General features: G+C 48.4%; 1 protein-coding gene across 1 annotated transcript in view; it reads right to left on the bottom strand.

The window, feature by feature from the left end:
* Window positions 1-730: 730 nt before the first annotated feature.
* Window positions 731-22,323, bottom strand: part of MAML1 (mastermind like transcriptional coactivator 1) — a 47,055-nt gene continuing 25,462 nt past the window's right edge. The window contains exons 2-5 of the mRNA XM_072731857.1: window positions 10,895-12,307; window positions 8,601-8,840; window positions 6,317-6,413; window positions 731-4,208 (exon numbers count right to left, since the gene is read on the bottom strand). Coding sequence (XP_072587958.1) covers window positions 3,229-4,208; window positions 6,317-6,413; window positions 8,601-8,840; window positions 10,895-12,307 — 2,730 coding nt within the window. The 3' untranslated portion in view covers window positions 731-3,228. The remainder of the gene's footprint in view (window positions 4,209-6,316; window positions 6,414-8,600; window positions 8,841-10,894; window positions 12,308-22,323) is intronic.

Raw genomic sequence — 22,323 nt, 5'->3', positions numbered from 1 at the left:
GCGTCAGCCCCCTCAGAGATTGCATTCCGGGTGCAGATGTCAAGATGGATGGGTGGGTTCTGTCCTAGCCCTGTAGATTTCCACTCTGGAGGAGGGTCCCAAATTCATCTTTCCCAATTGTCATGAAAAGCTCTGCAGGCATTGGCTGGCCTCTGTGGCCCAGCTTACAGCAACCACTCAGCAGATCATCTTTGAAATGTTAAGCACAGCCAACTTGGGAGAGTGGCAGGTGCATTACCAGTGTGATGACGAAAGGGGAAGGATGGGTCCGGTATGTGACGACCCCCCACAGTGCGACAGTGACAGCAGTGGGTAGGTGGGTGCACCCGAGCATATGTTCTTACAAAAAACCAAAAAGGGGAAACTAAATAGGACCTGGGGAGCAGCTCAGAGGGGAAGCCTAGGGCTTCAAGCACAACATCTGAGCTGCATCAGGGACCTAAAGTATCCCTGACTTGTGGGGTCCAACTTCCTCCTGTTAGACACAAGGACAGGGGCGGGCCCCCGACAGGGGAAAGACTAGTGGCCCCAAGTTCCACCCTCCTGCCCAGCATCAAATAATATAAGTTAGTCGGAGGTAAACCAGACCATATGTTCCCCCTCCCTCCACCACGCAGTTAGCAGGCAGCTGCATCACGAATGGACAGAATGGACACTGGTACCAAAGAGGTCACGAGCTGGGCCCCTGCCCAGCCTGCCGGCGCAGCCATGTGAGGTCAGACATAGGCAGTTTCCATACTAGCAAAATACTTTATTTTATAATGATAAAAGAAAGAGAGTAAAGATTTCTTTTTTGGTGTATACCAGAGTTAAGGGCAGTAGAAGAATAAGGGAATTAATAGGATTTTTATGTACTTTGATGACAATAAAAAGTTAACAATACCAACTGTTTGCCGTAAAACTTATCATAGCTCCCCCAAAACACATATATAAAGGATCATAATTTTAAAATCTATAAAAGTAAAAAATATACAGTCAGAAACTCTAACGCTTATTTCCTCTTTAATATAAAATTGTAAACATTTATTTACACAAAGCAAATGTGTATAACAAAGTCCGAGCACCCTTCTTTTGAGTCATGGCTCTTGGAAGAGGGGATTTGCACTGAAGTGGAGTCATCTCCTCCCCTAACTACCCAAAAACCAGATTCATAAATAAAGCCATGGGCAGCTCCCTGGGGGGACCCCAAGCATCACATTTTATTGCTCCAACACTGTGGCGAGAAGCCTGCTATCTGTCCGGCGGTCTGAGGACTAAGGCAGGGGCCGCTCTCCCCAAGAGGGGACAGAGGTGAGCAGCCAGAGGGGGACCGGGAGAGGAACAAGGACCCATTACTAGCCTTCAGCCCACTATTTTTGGTAGAAAACCTGCTGAAGTCACCCTCTTCCCCTTCAGATTGGGGAACTCACTCAGAGGGCAGAGTCTTCACTGGCTTTATGATTCATTCCCTTCTTTGAGAGCTAAACTCAGCATGGGGGGGAAGGGAGGGAGGGCGTTTAAAGGGGAAATGGCTATTATGGAAGAGGAGCTGAGGGTCTGAATACCCCCACGAAAGGCACTGCTGGTGCAGAATAATTACCCCTAGGTGCACAACCCTTCATCCCCTTGACACCGCTCAGGCTGCCCACTCGGAGATCTTCCCTGGCTCAATTCTTTATGGCAGACACTCCTTCAATCATCCACTTTGCAACTCCAGGGAAGTAAAAGTGGGGTTTCAGTTTCTCCCAAGACCACTCTGCCTGTAAGCCACTCTTCTCAGTGTCCTATTTTCTCTCCAACACTCTGTTTAAAAAGGGTCTCACCCTGCACTTACCATTTTGCTTTCGTTCTAACCAAAGTGCTCTCTCCATCTTTGTTTTCCATGAACAGCCCACAGGCAATCCTGTTTTGTGGACTCTTAGCTTAGTCAAGTCCATAGACCTTCAGAGAGAAATCCACTCAAATCTTTAGGAAGAATGTATTAGTGTTATAAAGCCATTCTCTTTAAAAAGTGCAAGTCATCGGATGTGGGAGAGTGGCCCAAGTGGTAAAACCAAGTGGAAATCTCTCCTGTGGCCCAGCCTGCAGCCTCCCTGGCAGCTCGCATGCCACTTGCCCTCCTTCCTAAACCTTTGCTTTCTGGGGAGGGGATGCCCTTATGCCCACAAGGCTGGGGCTCCCTAAGAAATTTCAATGACTCTTTTCCCACCAATCTCGTACACTGTTTCCTTTAAGAAGTTTCCTATTTGGGCTGGAGAGAGAAAGAAGGGGAGGCAGAGAGATCACGGGGACTGCAGACGGGGTGAAGGCCTCTTTGCACAGCTCAACTACATCACCTTCCTGACACATGAAGTAGGAATTTTCAGAGACACTGAGAAAGGTAGGGAGTGACAAGAGAGGACACAGGAACCCCAAACATTCCATCTCAGCATGTAGCCTGGGGGCTTGCCACCACCAGGCACTGGGCTGGGAGTGGAGGTGGGGTGGGGATTCCTCAGGCTGGCCACCTGGGGACACAGCACTGCGGGGAGGGAGAGAGAAGGAGCAGCTGTGCCGCCAGCTACCTCATGGCATCCTGTTCCTTTTTGGCACATGCAGTCACAGCCTGTGCTGAAGGACGCCATTTCCCAGTGACCCTCCCTTTTCCCTGAAAGCGGACAAAGAGCAGGACTAAGAAAGGCTCCTGACCACACGGAAAGCCTGGGTTCTCAATGCCACGCAATCAGTTTAAACCATCACCTATCCTAATCCATCTTCAAACCTTAAAAATTAAAAAAAAAATTATTTTCTATGCTATAAACTGCAAAAAAATAGTTCGGCTATATGAAGTTGCAACAAAACCTGTCCCGGACACCGGGGCAAGTGGAGAAATCTTGGATTATGTCAACACAATGGCACAGATTTTTGTAAGCCTGACATCACGGGGTTTCACTGTTCTTACTGTTGGGTTTTTTTGGTCATTTGGATAGAAAACCACCTGTAGAACCCTGTCCTGCTGTCCTGACACCAGGCAATGGATGCCAGTAGAGCGGCTGGGGCCAGCCCAACAGACCGCAACTGCTGGCTGGGAGCCAAGACCCCCCCCACTGCAGACCCTGGCCAGGGCCCACCTCAGCCCTGGGGCTCTAGCTTCCACCCACCCGGCTCCCCAGGGGCCGAGGGCTTTTGGTCCAAAGTAGTTGTTCTTTCTTGAATCTGAGAACAGAAATACAGGCTGTGTGAACACTGAGAATACCACAAATCCTCTGGTTACTGAGGCCCTAAGAGGTCGTCCAAATCATTCATCCACTCTTCTGAAGTCCTGTTCTTCAGCAGGGAGTCAATCAGGTCGGCATCTCCGGCCATGCTGGCCAGCCCACTGCCACCTGGCTGCCCACCGTAGGCGAAGGGCAGCTCCTGGCCCGCGGTCCGCACAGGGTAGGCCTGAGTGCAGTGCAGTCCTGGCCGGCCACCCATTGGTGGCACGGGGCTCTGGCTGAAGGCCCCCAGCTCTGGCCCACCGGGGCTCAGGCCCGGCAAGCCCTGCTGTGGGGCTCCCTGGGGAGGTGCTGGGGCAGGAGCACCGGTCCTCTGCTGTGCGTTCACAGGGGGCAGCATGGCCCCCGCCGCAGCTGTTGAGCTCATGGGGGCCATGGGCCTGCTGGGCATCGCCTGGGGGAACTGGGGGCCAGGCATTTTCAGGTGGGTCTGCTGCATGTGGAAAGTGGAAGCTGCTGGGAAGGGGCTTACAGTGCTGTTCCCTGGGGCCTGGCTGCTCAAGTTTGCCATGCTCTGATGCTGCCACGATGGGTTCTGGCCTCCCATTGCAGCTGACACCCTGGGGACCTGCGGCTTAGGTAAACCGGAGTTCATGGTCCCCTTATTGTGCTGTTGGGAGAGGCCAGAGCTCCCCAGAGAGTTCTGCCCATAGGCAGCAGAGACTGAGGTGTTCTGGCCTACACTGGGCTGCCGGGTGACGTGGGCATGTCCGTTGGTGGCCTGTGGCGGGGGCTGGGCCACGATCTGGGTGAGGCCGGAGGCCATGCTGTAGAGGCCGCTCTGGGGCATGCTTTGGGAGCCAGTGAACTGAGCCACACCCCGGTCCTGCTGGCCTGAGTTTGAGGAGAGAGAGGAAACCGAGGTATGTCCAGGGCCCATTGGCATCAGGTTCCCAGCCTGAGGGAATGCCCGGGGACAGCTGGAGTTAGACGGCCCTAGGTTGTTGATGCCAGGCACAGCAGCAGAGGACCCTAAAAGACAGAGGAGATGGTCAGTGGAGCTGGCATTTGTTGGCCCTCCACCATGGGGAGTCTCTAAGAACCAAGCTACAGGTGCTATCTTCCACATGAAAGGCAAAATCAGAATACCAGGTATCTTTATGGTCAGTGGAACCTTGGAGACGACAGCCCCTGGGACTTCCCACAGGATGGAATGGAGGCCAGTGTGGAGCAGTGAGGCATTTAAGACTGGCTCAGAGGAAGGGGCAACACCCCAGGGTGGGAGAAGGTAGGAAATTCAATGATTCACCTGTCAGAGGCCCACCCCATTGTGCTCTGTGGGAAGCCTTATGCCACCGTGGGGACCCCCAGATGGATCCAGTCCACGGTCTGCCTTTGGGAGGCAAAGGCGCTATGTGGTGTGACAGGGTGACGACGACAGCAGGGGTCAGGGGCTCACTGCCTGAGAAGATAAAGGGTGGGCCTCAGAGAAATGGTGACAAATACACTTGGTTTTAAAACGGTCAGAGTTGGGACACCTGGGTGGCTCAGTAGTTTAGAGTCTGCCTTCGGCCCAGGACGTGATCCTGGAGTCCTGAGATCGAGTCCTACACTGGGCTCCCTGCATGGAGCATGCTTCTCCTTCTGCCTGTGTCTCTGTCTCTCTCTCTGTGTCTCTCATGAATAAATAAATTAAAAAATCTTAAAAAAAAAAAAAGGGGGTCAGAGTTTAGCGATGTAACAGTTTGGAGAAACAGTAGTGTGGAGTGTCAAAAGGCACACAGGAGAGGAGATCTGTGTGGGATGCTCCATGGCTGGGGGATATCCCACTGGTTGGAGATACAACTGGAAAGTCACAGATAGTCTCAGGAGAGCTAGGGCTGCTATGTGAATGGCAGGGCTGCTCAGCCACAGGGTGAGTGAACTGCAACAGTGGTGCTAGGGCTGGGCAGGGGGTGCTTGTCACTTAGGCGAGGGGCACAGAGGCTGTGGCATGGTGGGGGTGAAAGAGGGAGAGTGTGAGATCCTGTTCTTGACAGCACAGAACAAGGCATCTAAGGGAGAGACCACCATCAGCAGACACTGCCTGAGCTCCTGCTCGTTAGTAGGCATTCCACTGGGGAGATCAAGTACAACGGGATGGAGAGGTCCCAGCCTCAGGAAACTTGCCATCTAGGGCTCTGTCTTAGACAGTGGATGCATGGTGATGATGCTCATCGAGGAGGGTTCTTGTGGACAGGAGTATGACTATTTGGGGGCTGTATCTCCTCTCCCTCTTCTTCTCTTGCTCCCCAGAGACACCAGACTGAAAACCAGCTGAGGGAAAGAGGACAGTGGAAATAGCCTATTTTACTCCCACTGACAGCCCCAAACAACGTTAGATGGGGTGAGGGCAGGACAGCTGGCGGAGGCCCGGGCTTCCAAAAAGCCCGCAGACTTAACTCCTCAGTCGGGTCAGCACACACAAGCAGAGCTACCTAGTGTCCCCATCAGAAGGGCCCAGCCCTGGTCAGCTTCCCCTGGGACAGTTCACAGTGACAGTCGTTGACCAAGAAAAGGCCAGGTTTTAAAGATATGCCAGGAAGAGCTAGGAAGGCAGCTGCAGCCAGGTTCCCTTGCACAGCTGAGATGTGACAGCTGAGACCTCCGAGTGCTTCCTGCCCTTTTGCGGTCAACTGTCCACTGATGATGCTGCCATCCGTGACACCAAGTGAGCTGACAGGAAGAAAGAGAAGCAAAAGGCCACAGAAACTACATGAAGTCTTCTCTTATCTGGAAAATAAGGGCATCATTTCTCGAAGGCATGTAACAGCAGAAACAAATAACTTTCTTAAGAATTACAGGAGCTATTTCTTGTTGATAAGCTATCCTTCAGCTAGAAATGATTTTGCTTCAAAAGACTGCGCCGCCTGAATACTCACCAAAGTGGTTTGCCCCTATGACCCCCTCCCCTGGGCCTACAGGTACCCAAAGAGCCAGGCTCCACAGGCAGACTGCAGCTTCTACAAACAAGTAAATGCAGCCAGCCCCCAACAGGAAGCTAGGCAGACAGCAAGAGCTCAGCAGGAACAGAACACACCACTGCTCTGTCCTGTGCCTGCCTTCCCTGCCCACCCCCGTCACTCCCCATGTCTCCTCACCTGTGAACTGTCCGACCTGCTGTGGGAAGGTGCTCTGGGTTGGGTCTTGGTACTGGGGAGGCGGGCGAGTCAGGTGGCGCTGAAACTGTTGCTTTTCCTAGAAACGCCATGAACCATAGAACAGAACAAGACCCACATAGAACAGAAACAACAGAGTTAGATCAGACAAAAGTAAACTGCTACATTTGTTACTCACAGATGGATTCCTACACTTGTTATTCACAGATGCTCCTGGTTTCATTTGGGGATTAAAAAAATTTTTTTTTCTTGAGAGAGAAAGGTATACAAGCGAGGGGTGGGGGAGGGGAGAGAGGGAGAAGCAGATTTCCAACTGAGCAGGGAACCTGATCCAGGGCTCGATCCCAGAACCCAGGGATCATGACCTGAGTTGAAGGCAGGCGCTTAACCCTGAGCCACCCAGGCGCCCCCGTTTGGGGTATTTTACTGAGCCACCCAGGCGCCCCCGTTTGGGGTATTTTTAACAAACTGTATAAAACAGAAGGATGGAGCAGATCTAAAGAGTGATGATTTAAAAAAAAAAAAAAAGTGTATCTGTTTACAAAAATGTTAAATGGGAAAAAAAAAAAACCGTTCAGTGGGAGGGCACCTGGGTGGTTCAGTCAGTTGAGCATACCACTCTTAGCTGTGGCTCAGGTCATGATCTCAGGGTCATGGAATTGAGCCCCATGTCAGCTCTGAGCTCAGTGTGGAGTCGGCTTGAGATTCCCCCACCCCCACCTCCCCCAAATGTTGGGAGAACAGATCAGGAAAATGCAAATCAAAGCCACAATGACATACCACTTTACACCCACTAAGATGGATAGAATAAAAAAGACAAGAAGTATGAAGTGTGGAGAACCTGGTGCCCTCACACTGCTGTGGGAATGTAAAATGGCTCAGCAGCTTTGGAGAATAGTCTGGCAACTCCTCACAGGGCGATTCTGCCCCTGGGCATACACTCAACAGAACTGAAAACCTCCATCCATAGAAGGGGGAACAACCCAAATGTCTACCAACCGGTGAATGGAAAAATCAAACGGAGCTTATCCAAACAACAGAATTCTGTTCAGCCACTGGAAAGCATGGGCGACAACACGGGTGGTAACTTTTAATGGGCATATGGTTTCTTTATAGTGGCCGAAAACTGACTATGGTGATAGCCATACCACTGTGTGAATATAATAAAAATTATACGCTTTAAATAGGTGGATTATATCTCACGTGAATGGATTCTCAATAAAGCTGGTATTTTTAAAAATGGCAGAACTGAAGCAGTGACATGTGGGCTTTAAAGTCATCCTCAGTCACCTCCATCCTCTGGGTAGCTAGTCTCTAATGACTTTACTTTTTTTTATTTATTTATTTATGATAGTCACACAGAGAGAGAGAGAGAGAGAGAGAGAGAGGGAGAGAGAGAGAGAGAGAGAGAGGCAGAGACACAGGCAGAGGGAGAAGCAGGCTCCATGCACTGGGAGCCCGACGTGGGATTCAATCCCGGGTCTCCAGGATCGCACCCTGGGCCAAAGGTAGGCGCTAAACCGCTGCACCACCCAGGGATCCCCTCTAATGACTTTAAAGATACAATTTTAAATCCCAAGAACTCTTGTAACCCTGGCATCTACAGGTTACACTTGGTGACTGAGCAGGTGAACTGCAGGACATGGAGGGGCTGGGCAGGCCTGATTCTAGAACTCATTTCCCTGTGTTGTATTCTAGCGTATAACAAACTACATTTACAACAAAGCTGGATCCCATAGTGGACCAGCAGACCAGTGAGCTCAGTGCTCTGGTAGTTGTACTCAAGGGACATGGAAAAATGTCCCTAACAAATTTAGTTTAGCCACACATTTGCCTTCATGAATTCTCACCGAGTGACATTAAAGCTGCTTCTAACACGGGCCACCACCATTTGAAAAATGCCACACTCCTGGAAAGGGCAAAGGAGGGGCACCTGGTGGCTTAGTCTGTTGAAGGTCCCACTCTTGGTTTTGGTTCAGGCCATAAGCTCAAAGTGGTGGGCTCCAGTCCCTCATCAGGCTCCATGCTCAGTGGGGAGTCTGCTTGAGATTCTCCCCCTCTCCCTCTGCTCCTCCCACTGTGCTCTTTCTTTCTCTAAAATAACTTTTAATAAAATAAATAAATGGGCAAAGGACATGCAACTGATGCACACACATGTGAACATACATGCATGCAGGTGCATATATAGTGGAGGGGCAACCAAGCAGTCATGTGAGAGGCAGGTGACAGTGTGGGTGGTGGGGGTCGCCTTCACCTCTCACTTTACCTGTTCTGCCAGAAGGTGTTGCTGCCTTTGTAAGAACTGCTGTTGCTGCAGATGCTTTTGTTGCTGCTCCCTCTGTTTCTGTTGGTCCAAAAGCAAGTGATGTTGTTTCATGACTGCCGCCTGCTGCTGGCTGCTGAGATAGGGGGCGCTGCTGCGGGTGCTGGCCACAGACACAGCGGGTGGCTGGCTCCCGACACCGGCCGCAGGGGTGGCCACAGGGACGCTGGGGGTGTTCTGCTCCTGTGAGCACAGAGAAGGGAATCTCAGGTCAGGAAGAACATGGTGAAGTCCAAAAGCCCTGATCGAAGTAGATGAGCTCTGTGCAGGGAGAGCCTCTGCCCCAAACCCCAGAGCATATGTCTTCCGGGGCTTGGCCAAAAGAAGGAACACCTGAGTATCCAAGCACAGCAACAAGCAGTGTCACCAGCTGCACTGGTGATCCTTGCTTCCTATGGTTCACCAGCAGCAGAGGCGAGATTTTACATTTAAGCTCAAATATTGGCACATATCAGTTCCAGTAGGCAACTGCCACTTTCAAATGCTCACTTTCTGGAATGCATCAGTGCAAATGGGCCCCAAAAGGAGGAACACTCTGAGGGGCTCTGATGGATGGGGACTCGATGTTCTGAGTGTGCAAATCTTGGGTGCCTGGCAGTGGGACTGTCTCTGAACTGCCTGAGACTGTATCACATGTCCTTTTGTGTTGGCTTTTGTCAGAGCATGCTCACAAAATACTGTACCAATGAAAACTTTAACAAAAATTCTCAATACATGGGCTAAAAGTGAGACTCATGTCAAAGGCTCCACAGTATTATCCCATCCTGATCATCCTGATTTATGTTTAAAAGGGGGAAAATTTAACTTGAATCCAGAAGAAGGTAAAAAAAACAATGATCATTTAAACAAGTTCAACTTTTCTGAGCTCCTTTCCAGTCCTTACAGGACTTTATTTTAATCCTTACAAGAGTCTAAGCTTCGAGCAGACAGACCCAGAGGTAATTTCCTCATCCACCACCCCCAGAAGCGTTTGGGCTATGAGAGTGCTGTGTGCAGTGCCGAGCACTACTGAAATGGCAGTCGTCACTGCTCTTCTTAAGGATCCTTTTAGTGGCTGTGGAACAGTTTACTGGCTGACATAAGTGGAAGTATCAGCATTTACACATGTACTCTCCTGCTGAGAGATGCTTAATCTGCTTCTAGTTTTTGGCTACTAGAAGTGAAGCAATGAACATCTTGTATATTAGCTTTCCTATTTTTTAGGGATTATTTCTTACAGGGGTATAATGTGTCGATACTTATGAACATTTTTATGGCTTAAGAAAAATATGTAACACCAAACTACTTCCTACAAGCACCATGCCCATGTACATACCCTCATCAGTCGAAAGGCACAATTTCCCCATTATCATCATCACCAGCAAATGTTTTTTTTTTTTTTTAATTTCTGAAATTTTACAAATACACACTGGCACCCGCAAAGGTATTCACCACAGGCTTACTTATAATAAGTGATGAAAACCAGGAGATGATGAGATACACTAACACACCGGCATGCCCTATGTTCCACAGCTGCTGTCACACAACTTTTAACTTGTCAAGGGATCTTCTGTGTAGACATGGAAGACAGTCCGGGGCACATCAGGGAGGGAGAAAAGCAAATGTGTTTCACTGTACCTTGGAGGAAGCTGGGGTAAGCCCTAGCCATGAGAAGGTTGCCAGGGAAGAAACATCTTAGAACACATGTGAATGTGAGTAGAAATGCAAATATTGATCACGATAAAACTAGTACTTGACCATTCTCCACCCTACAGAGCAGTTATGTGACTGCCAGGCTGGAGCATCATGGTGAAATAACCATGGAGTTTGGATGTGTTGGGGATTAGCTTGCCCCTTACTAAATCTTAAGGTATTCTGCACACTACCTTTCAGATGGAAAGGTAGTTTAAAAAAAACAAAAGGAGAAAAGCCTCTAATCAGCACATTAAATGCAAACTTTACAGGCAAAATAACAGCCATACATGACTTACTTTAAAGTTGTACAGCATGGAGGAGACACTCAACGCCTCTGCTTAGGTGCTGGTGATGCCTCAAATGTATGGATACTTTAAACCAAATTATACCAGGGAATTTCACCCTATTTTTGTTTATTCAGAATCAATCCTGTTTTCTTTGACTGATTTTTCTCTCTCAAGAGATTCAAAGGACGACGGTAGCTGCTCCCACCATCCCTCTGCTCCTCAACTACCTGGGGCAAGCGACCACAGGGCTGCAGAGCAATAGCCTCATGTGCTCACCTGGCTGGGTGGAACCAGTGACCGGAAGGGCAGATTTCCTGGCTTTGGTTTCATCATGAACAAGGAATTCTGTTCATTGCTCAGGTGAGGCAGCTGCTGGGGAAGATATGCCATGAGGGTGGACTTGCTCTGGCCAGATGCAGGGCCACCTTGCCCACAGTCGGCTTTATAATGGGAAAGGGGTTTGGTGTTGCCATAGTCCAGCACTGACCCTTGGTTAGTCACGGCATTCTGATTCAAGTTATTCGGCGGCTGATGACTCAGCAGGTTCACATGGCTGGACTGGAGGTAGGGGCCTCCAGGCCGAGGGGAGCTCTTGTTCACACCTGGCATCATGAGCAATTTGGAGTTGGTGAAGTCTTGCTTGTAACCAGGAGGGCTGGCAGGTTTCTCCATGGGATAGGGTACATTTAAGGGGCTGTGAGAGGGGCCTGTCTGCTGCCACGTGGACATCTGGCCCGGGGCTGGTGCAGGGGTAGCCTGCTGCGGGTTCTGGAGCATCTGCTCACGCTTCTGCTTGGCAGCAATCTGCTGGAGCTGGTGGGCAGAGGACAGCTCTGAGGCCCCTCCTGGGCCCTGGCTAGGCAACACCACACTGGAAAGGGCTCTTTGTGCATTCTGGGCCTGCGCTGATGCCGGCATCAGGTTAGGACTGGGATTATCTGCCCCAGGCTGGCCAGAGGTATGGAACAGAGGCTGAGTGCCCCCTAGGCTGGGTGAATCGGTACTCACGGGACCGGCTGAAGGCCCCATAAAGGTCTGTCCTGCAGACCCAGCCCTCACTTGTGGAGAGCCTAACTGTTCTTGTTCAAAGGCTGCTGGAGAGAACTCTGTCTTAATATTAATGTCCTGTGCCAAGGGGGTCTGTGTAGCAGACCCAGAAGATTCTGGGTCCTTCTTCTCTTCAAAGTCCTCATTAAACAGATCCTTCATGTCTTCATCAGGCACTGACCTGTTTAGCTCCTCGATGAGCTCTTTCCACTCTTGCTCGTTCAGGTTGAGGTCAGGCATGAGGTTGCTCTGAGATATGGAGCCCCCGGCCCCTGCAATCATGCAAGGCAGGTCATCGACGGGCTCTTGCTTCAGCTCTTTATTCAGGCTCAGAGGAAATGGCTCACCAGGGTTGCTGCCCCCATTCAGGTGGAGACTTGAGTCAGCCAGACACTTCTTACTGATGGAGTCCAGCCCCAGTGAGTGCTTCCCACTGGCCTGCAGTGCCTCTGCACCAGGCTTGTCAGGCTGCCCCAGGGGAGAGGCTGGAGGCAGGCCGTTGGAAGAGATGGCTACTCCCAGAGGGGCCTCTCGACGGGTCTTCTTGTGTCCAGAAAAGAGGTCTCCATAGCCATTCTGCTGCTCACCATTCTGAGGGGAGGTGGTGCTCTCCAGATTCCTCTTCACTGTATCATGGAGATGCTGCAAAACACGACAAGAGCGACTTAACACACAATGTCACAGAGGAGGCCCCTTCGTTTGTTTGTTTCTTTCTTTTTTTTAAAGATTTATTTATTTAGTTATTCATGATAGACCTAGAGAGAGAGAGAGGCAGAGAGAGAGAGAGAGAGGCAGAGACACAGGCAGAGGGAGAAGCAGGTTCCATGCCGGGAGCCCGCCGTGGGACCCGATTCCGGGACTCCAGGATCACGCCCTGGGCCAAAGGCAGGCGCCAAACTGCTGAGCCACCCAGGGATCCCTGGCCCCTCGGCTTTTGATGGTGGTTTCCATCAGAGCCCGCACCCCTGCCATGCTCTCCTGCTGACTCTGACCAGCCAGTTTATCCTCCCTCCTCCTGGGAGCACACCCCCACTTCCCCTATCCCAGGTCCTCCGCCCTGGCCTGAGTCCGGGCCACTACTGGAGCTGCAGGAAAGCAAGCCAACTTCAATCAGTGCATCCATACCTGACTTCTGTGGCCTTCTCTTGCAGGATGCAAGCCTGATGTTGCCCACAGTTATCTAGTCTGAGGGTGTGCCCAAGAGTAGGGCCAATGAGAGAAAGAAGCAGAAGCTACATATACATTCTTCTTTTTTTTTTTTTTAATTTTTATTTATGATAGTCAGAGAGAGAGAGAGAGAGAGGCAGAGACACAGGCAGAGGGAGAAGCAGGCTCCATGCACCGGGAGCCCGATGTGGGATTCGATCCCGGGTCTCCAGGATCGCGCCCTGGGCCAAAGGCAGGCGCCAAACCGCTGCGCCACCCAGGGATCCCTACATATACATTCTTAAGGGTGTCACCTAAGTCCTGACTGTACATGAGACCAGCCATGCCCCTGCACTTTTCACTTCAGGGAACCAAAAACTTCCTTTTTTGTTTAAGCTCCTTTGACTCAGATTTCTCTGGCTTTCAGCTGAAGGAGCCCTGCCTGCTAGGGGCTCTCTCTCAGGCCTCGGTGGGGTGGCTCACGAGCACCAGGTGGCTGACGTGTTGCACAGGCCAGTGTTCATGCCCCATTGGGCCTTTCAAGAGCTGCTGTCCGGTGCCACTCCTTTTCCCCAGGCAGAGCTGCTCCTTCTCCTCCCTGCCAGCTCTAAGCAGCTTCTGACCCTTTGCGCCCCAGTCAGTAGCCCCTACAAACCCCACTTCTCAGTATGAAAGCATTCCTTTGCCCAAAGCCAGCCTGTCTTGCACCATTATCCTTGCTTCCCCCCACCCTCCTCATCTAGATTTGTTTGGCTAGCCTTACAAACAGTCATGGACAGGTGCTGTGTGCAGAGCAAGACAATGAGGGGGTTCCTGGGGTCTTCCGAGGCTTTCAGTCTGCCAGGATACAGGACACATACAGACATGGCTACGGGAGAGCAGCAGAGCAACAGCACCCTGGGCCGGGAGTCTGGCACAGGAGCTTCATGAAGAGAACAGGACATGGGAGTGGGAAGAATGGAAGGTGCTATCTTTCCACTCTTTCCCTAGCCTCTGCCAGGACATGACTCCTTCATTAATGCAGGTGCCTACACTTAGCTCTAACCTTGGTGCTGTTCCTTCCCTAGGTTTTTTGTTACGTTTTTGTCCTTTGCCCTCCACTCCCCCCATTCCATCCCTCCTACTGACCCTAAGTATCTACACTGTATTATTTATAAAGTTCCCAATAGGAGCTTTCATAATTATCTTTTAATAGATTTCAGAGGAGTTGATGGCACCCAAAACTCTGTACTGTTGTCCTGGGGCTACAGAGAAGAGCTACATGGACCCACCACCACAGTCCGAGGAGTGTGAGGGCACCAGTGCCCTGACCAGGGCTCCTACCCAAGGCAACTCCTTGGGCAACAGCTCTCAACAGTAAACTTTTCCTAAAAGTAGGAGGGAAACCTTCTAGATACATATGCACATCGAGCAAGGAAACAAGGAGGGGAACTTTCTCAGTCTGCAGTCCCAATTCCAATGCTTCCATTCCTTTTTTAATCCTTGCTTCAAGATTTTCCTTTTTTACTGTTAAAGCTGACTGTGCAGTGCTCTATAAATTCTGAGTCCATAATCCTCTAAATCCATATCTGGGTATCTAAGTTAGCTCAGAAAAACTCAGGGATACTCAATAAATGAAACTGTTGGGCAGAGGTGTAAGCTGAAAAACAATCCTAGGACCCTATAAGGGGACATCTGCTTTACTTTCATGTGGGTTCTCCTGCTTCCTGCTGCCACCTAGGGGTGTGAGGGGGGAAGGGATCCAAGCTCTTAAAATGGACCTTTGTAAGATCTACCACTGGAAAAGTTTCCTTTGAGGAAAGTCAATTCATAACCATTTAATTGATCACAAAGAAATCAAAATGAGTTGCTGATTTTTCTTGGGTTTTTATTCTTTCTATTATTTTCTTTCTGGAAAATCATTTGTTCCTCAGTGTCAGCTTTGGGCTGTCTATAAACCTGGGAGCTCAGTCTTCCATTTTCCTAAGGGGGAAGTTGGAAAACCTAGGAGGTCAAGGCACTAGATTGAGTCAGCTGGTTGTCCCAGATTAGAAACAGAATCCTTCTTTGCCCTAATAATTATAAAAGCTACCACTCCCTCTTTCAATATCCACATGCAAACAGCTGCAGACAAGTTCCAAAGTAACAACTTAATTTTGCAATCCAATTACTTTCCAAAGGAAACACCAGGCCATTTTCTCAACTGCTAACAAAATGTAACTGGAATGATGTAGGCGGGGGTGGGAAGTGTGGAATGTGGTGGCCCTGGCAGATTTTTAAGTCTTGAGCATTTGCAGGAGTGCCTGATATGTACAAAGCAGGAATTTACAACAAAGATGTGCAGACAGCCTGAACGGATTATAAATTACATAAGAACACACAGAGTAAGAGCTATAAAGCAGACAAAACTAGCCAGCATGGATAAACACATGGGCTCCCTCTCAACACATCTGGTACTTCGGGGCGCTCAGCTCAGACAGAATGGTCTTGTGGTACACAGGATTCCAGGAGGATCCCATCCTGGAATAAGGTGATCTGGTGTTCATTTCCTTCACAAGGGGGTTTTGTTAAAGGGTACCACATGCCTGATGGTAAGCTGGAAGCCCTGCATACTCACCCTGTCAGTCTTCCACCAAAGCACCCTGCAGTCCTGACTCCCACCCCAGCCTTTGCCACCCGTCAGCTTCTGCTCTGGGAGAGGGACCCCAGGATATACACTGCTGAGTCTAGGTGGAGTTGCCACACCTTGCGGACACCAAATCAGTGTCCTGTGTCCCCTCATCACCCTCATGCCAGCCTGAGGAATGAGACTTACAGCACTACTCTCCACTTCTGTCACCGGCCACTGAAGTTCCAGTGTGCTTTCTGGCCAGACTAACCAAAGGGTAACACCTATACTCTTCTGCTGAGCTAACAAACACACGTGGCTGCTTAAGAAAGGGGTGGTTTGCTCATCCATATTCCTTATGAGCCGGCAGTCACCTGGGGGCAGCCACTAGTGCTTCCTGCTACTTCTCAAGTCATATTGCTCCTTGGTCATTCTATCAGCCAAACACCCACCTCCCCACACCCGAAAGCCAGCACCTAGACCCACTGCACTATGGCTTCCATCCTCTGGGGAGCTGACGGGATGCCAAACAGGCAGGGGTGGTAGTGTAGAAGGAAGACTTTAGGCCTGCTTTCCCCGAGGCCAATGATCTTGATGCTGGTTTTTTTTTTTTTTTTTTTTAATTTATTTATTTATGATAGTCACAGAGAGAGAGAGAGGCAGAGACACAGGCAGAGGGAGAAGCAGGCTCCATGCACCGGGAGCCCGATGTGGGATTCGATCTTGGGTCTCCAGGATCGCGCCCTGGGCTAAAGGCAGGCGCCAAACCACTGCGCCACTCAGGGATCCCATGATCTTGATGCTGTTAAATGCAGTCCACATTTTCAGTCTTTCCCTCTATCATCTGCCTCTTAATAATTCCTTGCGGGACACCTGGGTGGCTCAGCAGCTGAGCATCTGCCATCAGCTCAGGGCATGATCCTGGAATCTGGGATCGAGTCCCCACACCAGGCTCCCTGTGAATAAATGACACACAGAAAGAGAGGCAGAGACACAGGCAGAGGGAGAAGCAGGCCTCCCGCAAGGAGCCCAATGTGGCACTCGATCCCAGATTCCGGGATCACACCCTGGGCCAAAGGCCAGCACTCAACTGCTGAGCCACCCAGATGTCCCAAATAAATAAAATCTTAAAAAAAAAAAAATTCCTTGCATCTTATTTCTTTACCACAGTATCTTGCTTTCTCTTCTATTTTCTTCTGGTTGTTTCTTCTAGTCTCCTTTGAGGTAGGTCTCTGCTTCAAATGAGTATGGGAGTCCTTTCTCCTCTTTTTAAATTTTTTAAAAAAGATTTATTCATATGACAGAGAAAGAGAATGGTGTGCCAGCACACATGAGTGCATGAGCAGGGGGAGAGGCAAAGGAAAAGGAGAATCTCAAGCAGACTCCTCACTAAGCACAGAGCCCATTGCAGGGCTTGATTCCACGACCCCATGAGATCATGATCTGGGTCGAAACTGAGAAGAGGTGGACGCCCCACTAACTGAGCCACCCAGGCACCCCTCTCCTCTTTTTATTCTACACACACTCTGACTGATCTTATCCACTCCCATGGCTTCAAATTCCCATGACTGAACATCACATTCAGAATAAACCCAACTGCCAGGGATCAGTGCTGATCTATCAGTCCTTGTCCCTCATCCAACCTGCTTTTCCATGCTCCCCTGTTGTACAGCACACTGAGTCACACTAGCCTTCTTATAGTGCCTCAAAGGTGCCCCCTCATTCCTGCCCCAGGGCCTTTGCACTTGTTCTTCTCTTTGTCCTAAACACTTCTTCCCCCGATCTCCCTAGGGGTGGCTTAGCTCCTAATTTGGGTCCGTTATCCCCTCAGTCATTCTCCCAGTCACTCTCCATCCTATCTCCTTGTTAATTCTCCCATGGAGGCACTCATGTGAATGAGCCTTAGTTTTACACTTTAGAATGAAAAACAGAGACCCAGTACCTAGAACAGTGCCTGGCACTCAATAAGTATTTGTGAATGAATGTGCTCTTAATCCCCATGTTGACAGAGCTCCAGGCTCCCATTTGTTTAACCATTTACCTGGTGTATGGGGTGTCCTGCATAATTCAGACTTAATCTGTCCAAATCTGAAACAGCTTCTCCCAGTCTCGTTTTCCTTTCTTTCTCTGCTCATCCCAGACAATGTTTGCTACCATCCACCTGGTCACATAAACCAGAACCAGAGAGCCACTCTAGCCCCTCCTTTTCTACTCCCTGCATTCAATCTATGCGCTAGTCCTGGTGAGCCCACTGCTCAGCATTCCTTGGTTCTACACACTACTCTCCATTCACTATCACCAATTTCTCTTGCTTGAATCATTTTAACCATGTCTACAGTTAGTCTTGCAATTTCCGCCCTCATCTACATTCTGCACTCTGGTCAGAGTGATTACACCAAAGGGCAGATCTGATCCTGTTACTATTTTCCTGAAAGCGCTTCAATGGCACCTTATTGCCCTCAGGCCTTCATAACCCTGAGCTTGGCTCTGTCATCCGTCCGGCTCTGGAACTAGTTTAACTCCCCACCAACTTTCCAACCACACTCATGCTCTATGCTTGCTGGAATGCCTCAAAAGTGTAGGTTGAAACATAAAAAAACTGTAACTTTTTAAGGCAACAATCTGACCTGATACCATGCTGACTTTTCCTGTTTCTATTATGCTCTTCTAGTACCCTGTACAGACACTCAGGAACACTGACTGTCATTGGAAAAGACCATCTCCAGGTAAAGTCGATCTACTTTTAGGCAATATTCAAGATTTTTTTTTTAAGATTTTATTTACTTATTCATGAGAGAGAGAGAGAGAGAGAAAGAAGAGAGAGAAGCAGAGACAGGCAGAGGGAGAAGCAGGCCCCATGCAGGGAGCCCAATGTGGGACTCGATCCCAGGACTCCAGGATAACTCCTTGAGCCAAAGGCAGCCAAAGCTCAACCGCTGAGCCACCCGCGTGTCCCAACATTCAAAATTTCAATGACCTGAGGGAAAACGTGGGAAATCCATGTCAAGTAGAAACTTTGGTAAGGCACTAAGTGAGCCAAGTGCCACAGGGACAAGTCAATACTTCCTCAGTGGCCTTACTAACCACTCTGCACTTGCATTTAACTACTACTCATGGTGTCAGAATCTCACGCAACCTTCAAAAGCACCATGGGAAGGAGAATCACTGTTCTTGTTTTCCAGCAGATAAAAGTCAGATTACATGAGGCTTCCCAAGGTGTGGGCATTTGGGGGTCATGGGACGGATCTGCTGCCTATCCTCCATCCTCCGGCCCTGTCTCCCTCCTGGTCAGACTGGGAGGGGCCCACCCACATAGACTCCGCTTCCACCTGTGAGGCTGAGCGAGGTGTCTGTTATGAAACACAAGCAGCAGGGAGTGAGTCAGTGCTTCAAACTGTGAGAAGAGCACCTTCCATATGCGAGCATGAAGAATCCCAACAAGGTGTTATTACCAGAAAAAAGGGCTGTGCCATGTGGAAATCACACACACAGACTGAAGAAAAAGAAAAATATCACAGAACCAAATAAAACCTGTTACTAAAGATTCCTACTTTTAAGATATTATTTGTTTAATAGTTTGGAATTGCCAATCATTTAGAAGTGTGGTAAGTACTAAAGAGATCTGTAAACACTACTCCTTACCACGGAATCCACCTACAAGGTCATACTGAAAATGGCAAGTTCCAAGAAATGCATTTTCCAGAAAACTTTACACTTTGGGGTCCAGACATTTTTACCATCATTTTTAAATGTTTTATTTTATTTATTTTTAAAGATTTTATTTATTTATTCATGAGAGACACAAAGAGGCAGAGACACGGGCAGAGGGAGAAGCAGCCCAATGAGGGACTCAATCCCAGGACCTAGGGATCACAACCTGAGCCAAAGGCAGACGTTCAACCACTGAGCCACCCAGGCATCCCTTAAATGTTTTATTTTTAATGAATTATAGGTTCCTGTGTCAACTGTACTCAAAATAAAAAATAAAAAATAATTTGAGGTTCATAGGAAATTGGAAAGAGTTTGCAGAGGGCCTGCATATTTTTCACCCAGTTTCCCCCAATGGTTGCCCCCATGCAGTGCTCACTCACCAAGATCATACCTATGTGCCAGACCCTAACCTATACAAGGTGAGCAAAAAATAATCGCAAATTCAGATAGGCATGAAGTTTTTACTATACTCTAGGCAGGGCACTAGGCACTGGCATAAAAAGATACATAAGAGATGGTTCCTGCTCCCACCAGCTGGGATGTGATGATGAGGCTATGGAGGCAGGACAGATTATTACAAGAGGAGGGAGAAGGGGCACTCAAGTTAGGTATTAAAAGAACAAAGAAGTCATCCAGAAGTAGGGGGCAGGGATTCCAGGCTGAGAGGCAAAGGCATGGATACACAAGCGAGCCCAGAGTAAGAGTGGACAGAAGGAGGCAAGCAGAAAAAATGAATAGTAGTTTAATGTTGCTGAAGTATAAATGGCACAACAGGAAGTGCTGAAAGAGGCTGGGAATGGACAGTGATGGGCCCGAAATGTTATTTAATACTGTGAAATTTCAAAACATACACAAAATGAAAGAGAACAGTATATGGAATCCTCAGGTGCCCCTTACCCAACTTAAACAACTATTAGTATTTGGTCCTTTTGTTGCATTTCTACCTCCCTAGTCCCCACCCCCAAGACTGGATGATTTAAGAAACAGATCCTGGGCATAATACCATTTAATCCAAAAATACTTCAGTTATGTATCTCTAAAAGTAAAAACTCTTTTTAAAAAATTTTTTATTTATTTATGATAGTCAGAGAGAGAGAGAGAGAGAGAGAGAGAGAGGCAGAGAGAGAAGCAGGCTCCATGCACCGGGAGCCCGATGCGGGACTCGATCTCGGGTCTCCAGGATCGCGCCCTGGGCCAAAGGCAGGCGCCAAACCGCTGCGCCACCCAGGGATCCCTAAAAGTAAAAACTCTTAAAAATACACATTTGTGGGATCCCTGGGTGGCGCAGCGGTTTGGCGCCTGCCTTTGGCCCAGGGCGCGATCCTGGAGACCCGGGATCGAATCCCACATCGGGCTCCCGGCGCATGGAGCCTGCTTCTCCCTCTGCCTGTGTCTCTGCCTCTCTCTCTCTCTCTCTGTGTGACTATCATAAATAAATAAAAATTAAAAAAAAATACACATGTGTGTATAACATTACGATACCATTATCACACCTAAAACATTAATAATTATTATCACCACCTCAAACACATTAGGATGGCTATTATCTAAAACAAAACATAACACCCAAAATAACAAGTGTTGGCAAGGCCATGGAGAAAATGGAACCTTTGTGCACTGTTGATAGGAATGAAAATGGTGCATCTGCTATGGAAAAACAGTAGTTCCTCAAAAAATAAAAACAATATTTACCGTATTAGTCAGCAATATCATTTCTTTAAAAATTCCATTTCCAAAAGCACTGAAAGCAAGGACTTGAACAGATATTTGTAGACCATGTTCATACCCACATATTCAATGTAGCCAAAAGTTAGAAGTAACCCAAGTGTTCATCAATGGATGAATGAATAAACAAAATGTGGTCTATCCAATACAATGGAATATTATTCAGCCTTAAAAAGCAAAGACATTCTGACACATGCTACAATATGGAATAACCTTGAGGACATTATGTTACGTGAAATAAATCTGTCACAAAAGGACAAGTACTGTATAATTCCAATTTTTTTTTTTTTTTTTTTTTTTTTTTTTTTTTTTAATGATAGGCACACAGTGAGAGAGAGAGGCAGAGACACAGGCAGAGGGAGAAGCAGGCTCCATGCACTGGGAGCCCGACGTGGGATTCGATCCCGGGTCTCCAGGATCGCACCCTGGGCCAAAGGCAGGCGCCAAACCGCTGCGCCACCCAGGGATCCCTGTATAATTCCAATTATATACAGTACCTAGAGTCATCAAATTCACAGAGACAGAAAGAACAATGGTGGTTTCTGGGAGCTGCAGGGAGAAGGAAGTAGGCAGCTAGTGTTTCTGTTCTGCAAGATGAAATGAGCTATGGAGATGTATGGTGGTGGTGCTCGCACAAATAATGTGAATGTACTTAATACTGTGAAGTGTGTACACTTAGAAGTGGTTAAGCTGGTAAATTTTGACTTATATATGTATATATCCATATGTGTATATATATACACGTACATATGCGCACACACCCACTTTTTTTAAAAAAGGGAGAGAGAGAATCCCAAGTAGGCTCCACATTCAGTGCGGAGTCCAACACAATGCTCGATCCCATGACCCTCTGAGATCATGATCTTTTTTTTTTTTTTTTTTTTTTAAGATTTTCTTTATTTATTCATGATAGTCACAGAGAGAGAGAGAGAGAGGCAGAGACAGGCAGAGGGAGAAACAGGCTCCATGCACCGGGAGCCCGACGTGGGATTCGATCCCGGGTCTCCAGGATCGCGCCCCGGTCCAAAGGCAGGCGCCAAACCACTGCGCCACCCAGGGATCCCCTGAGATCATGATCTAAGCTGAAACCAAGTTGGACATTTAATCAACTGCACTGTCCAGGCACCCTCTGTTGCATTTTATTACAATTTAAAAAAATTTTTAAATTATTATCATCCTGTAAACCAGCAGTGTTCAAGTTTCCCTGTCTCAAGATCTTTTGCAAACAAACAAAATAACTCCTTTATTATGAAAAATTTCAAACATATACTAAGGTAGAGAGAAAGTAGAAGGACTCTCCATTTACTCACTGCCCAAGTGAAACAACGTATGTCCCATTTTGTGTCCTTCATACCCTACCCCTGGGCTAAATTAGCAACCACATCATTTCTCCTTAAATAGTTCAGCATGCATCACTAAAATATGAAAGCTCTTTGAAAAATAACCACAACACTATTCCTGAATGTCAAAAAAAAAAAAAAAAATCAAA

Source organism: Vulpes vulpes, chromosome 12, assembly GCF_048418805.1.
Source record: "Vulpes vulpes isolate BD-2025 chromosome 12, VulVul3, whole genome shotgun sequence".
In the NCBI taxonomy this organism is placed as follows: domain Eukaryota; kingdom Metazoa; phylum Chordata; class Mammalia; order Carnivora; family Canidae; genus Vulpes; species Vulpes vulpes.
This window is presented reverse-complemented; position numbering and strand designations above follow the sequence as displayed.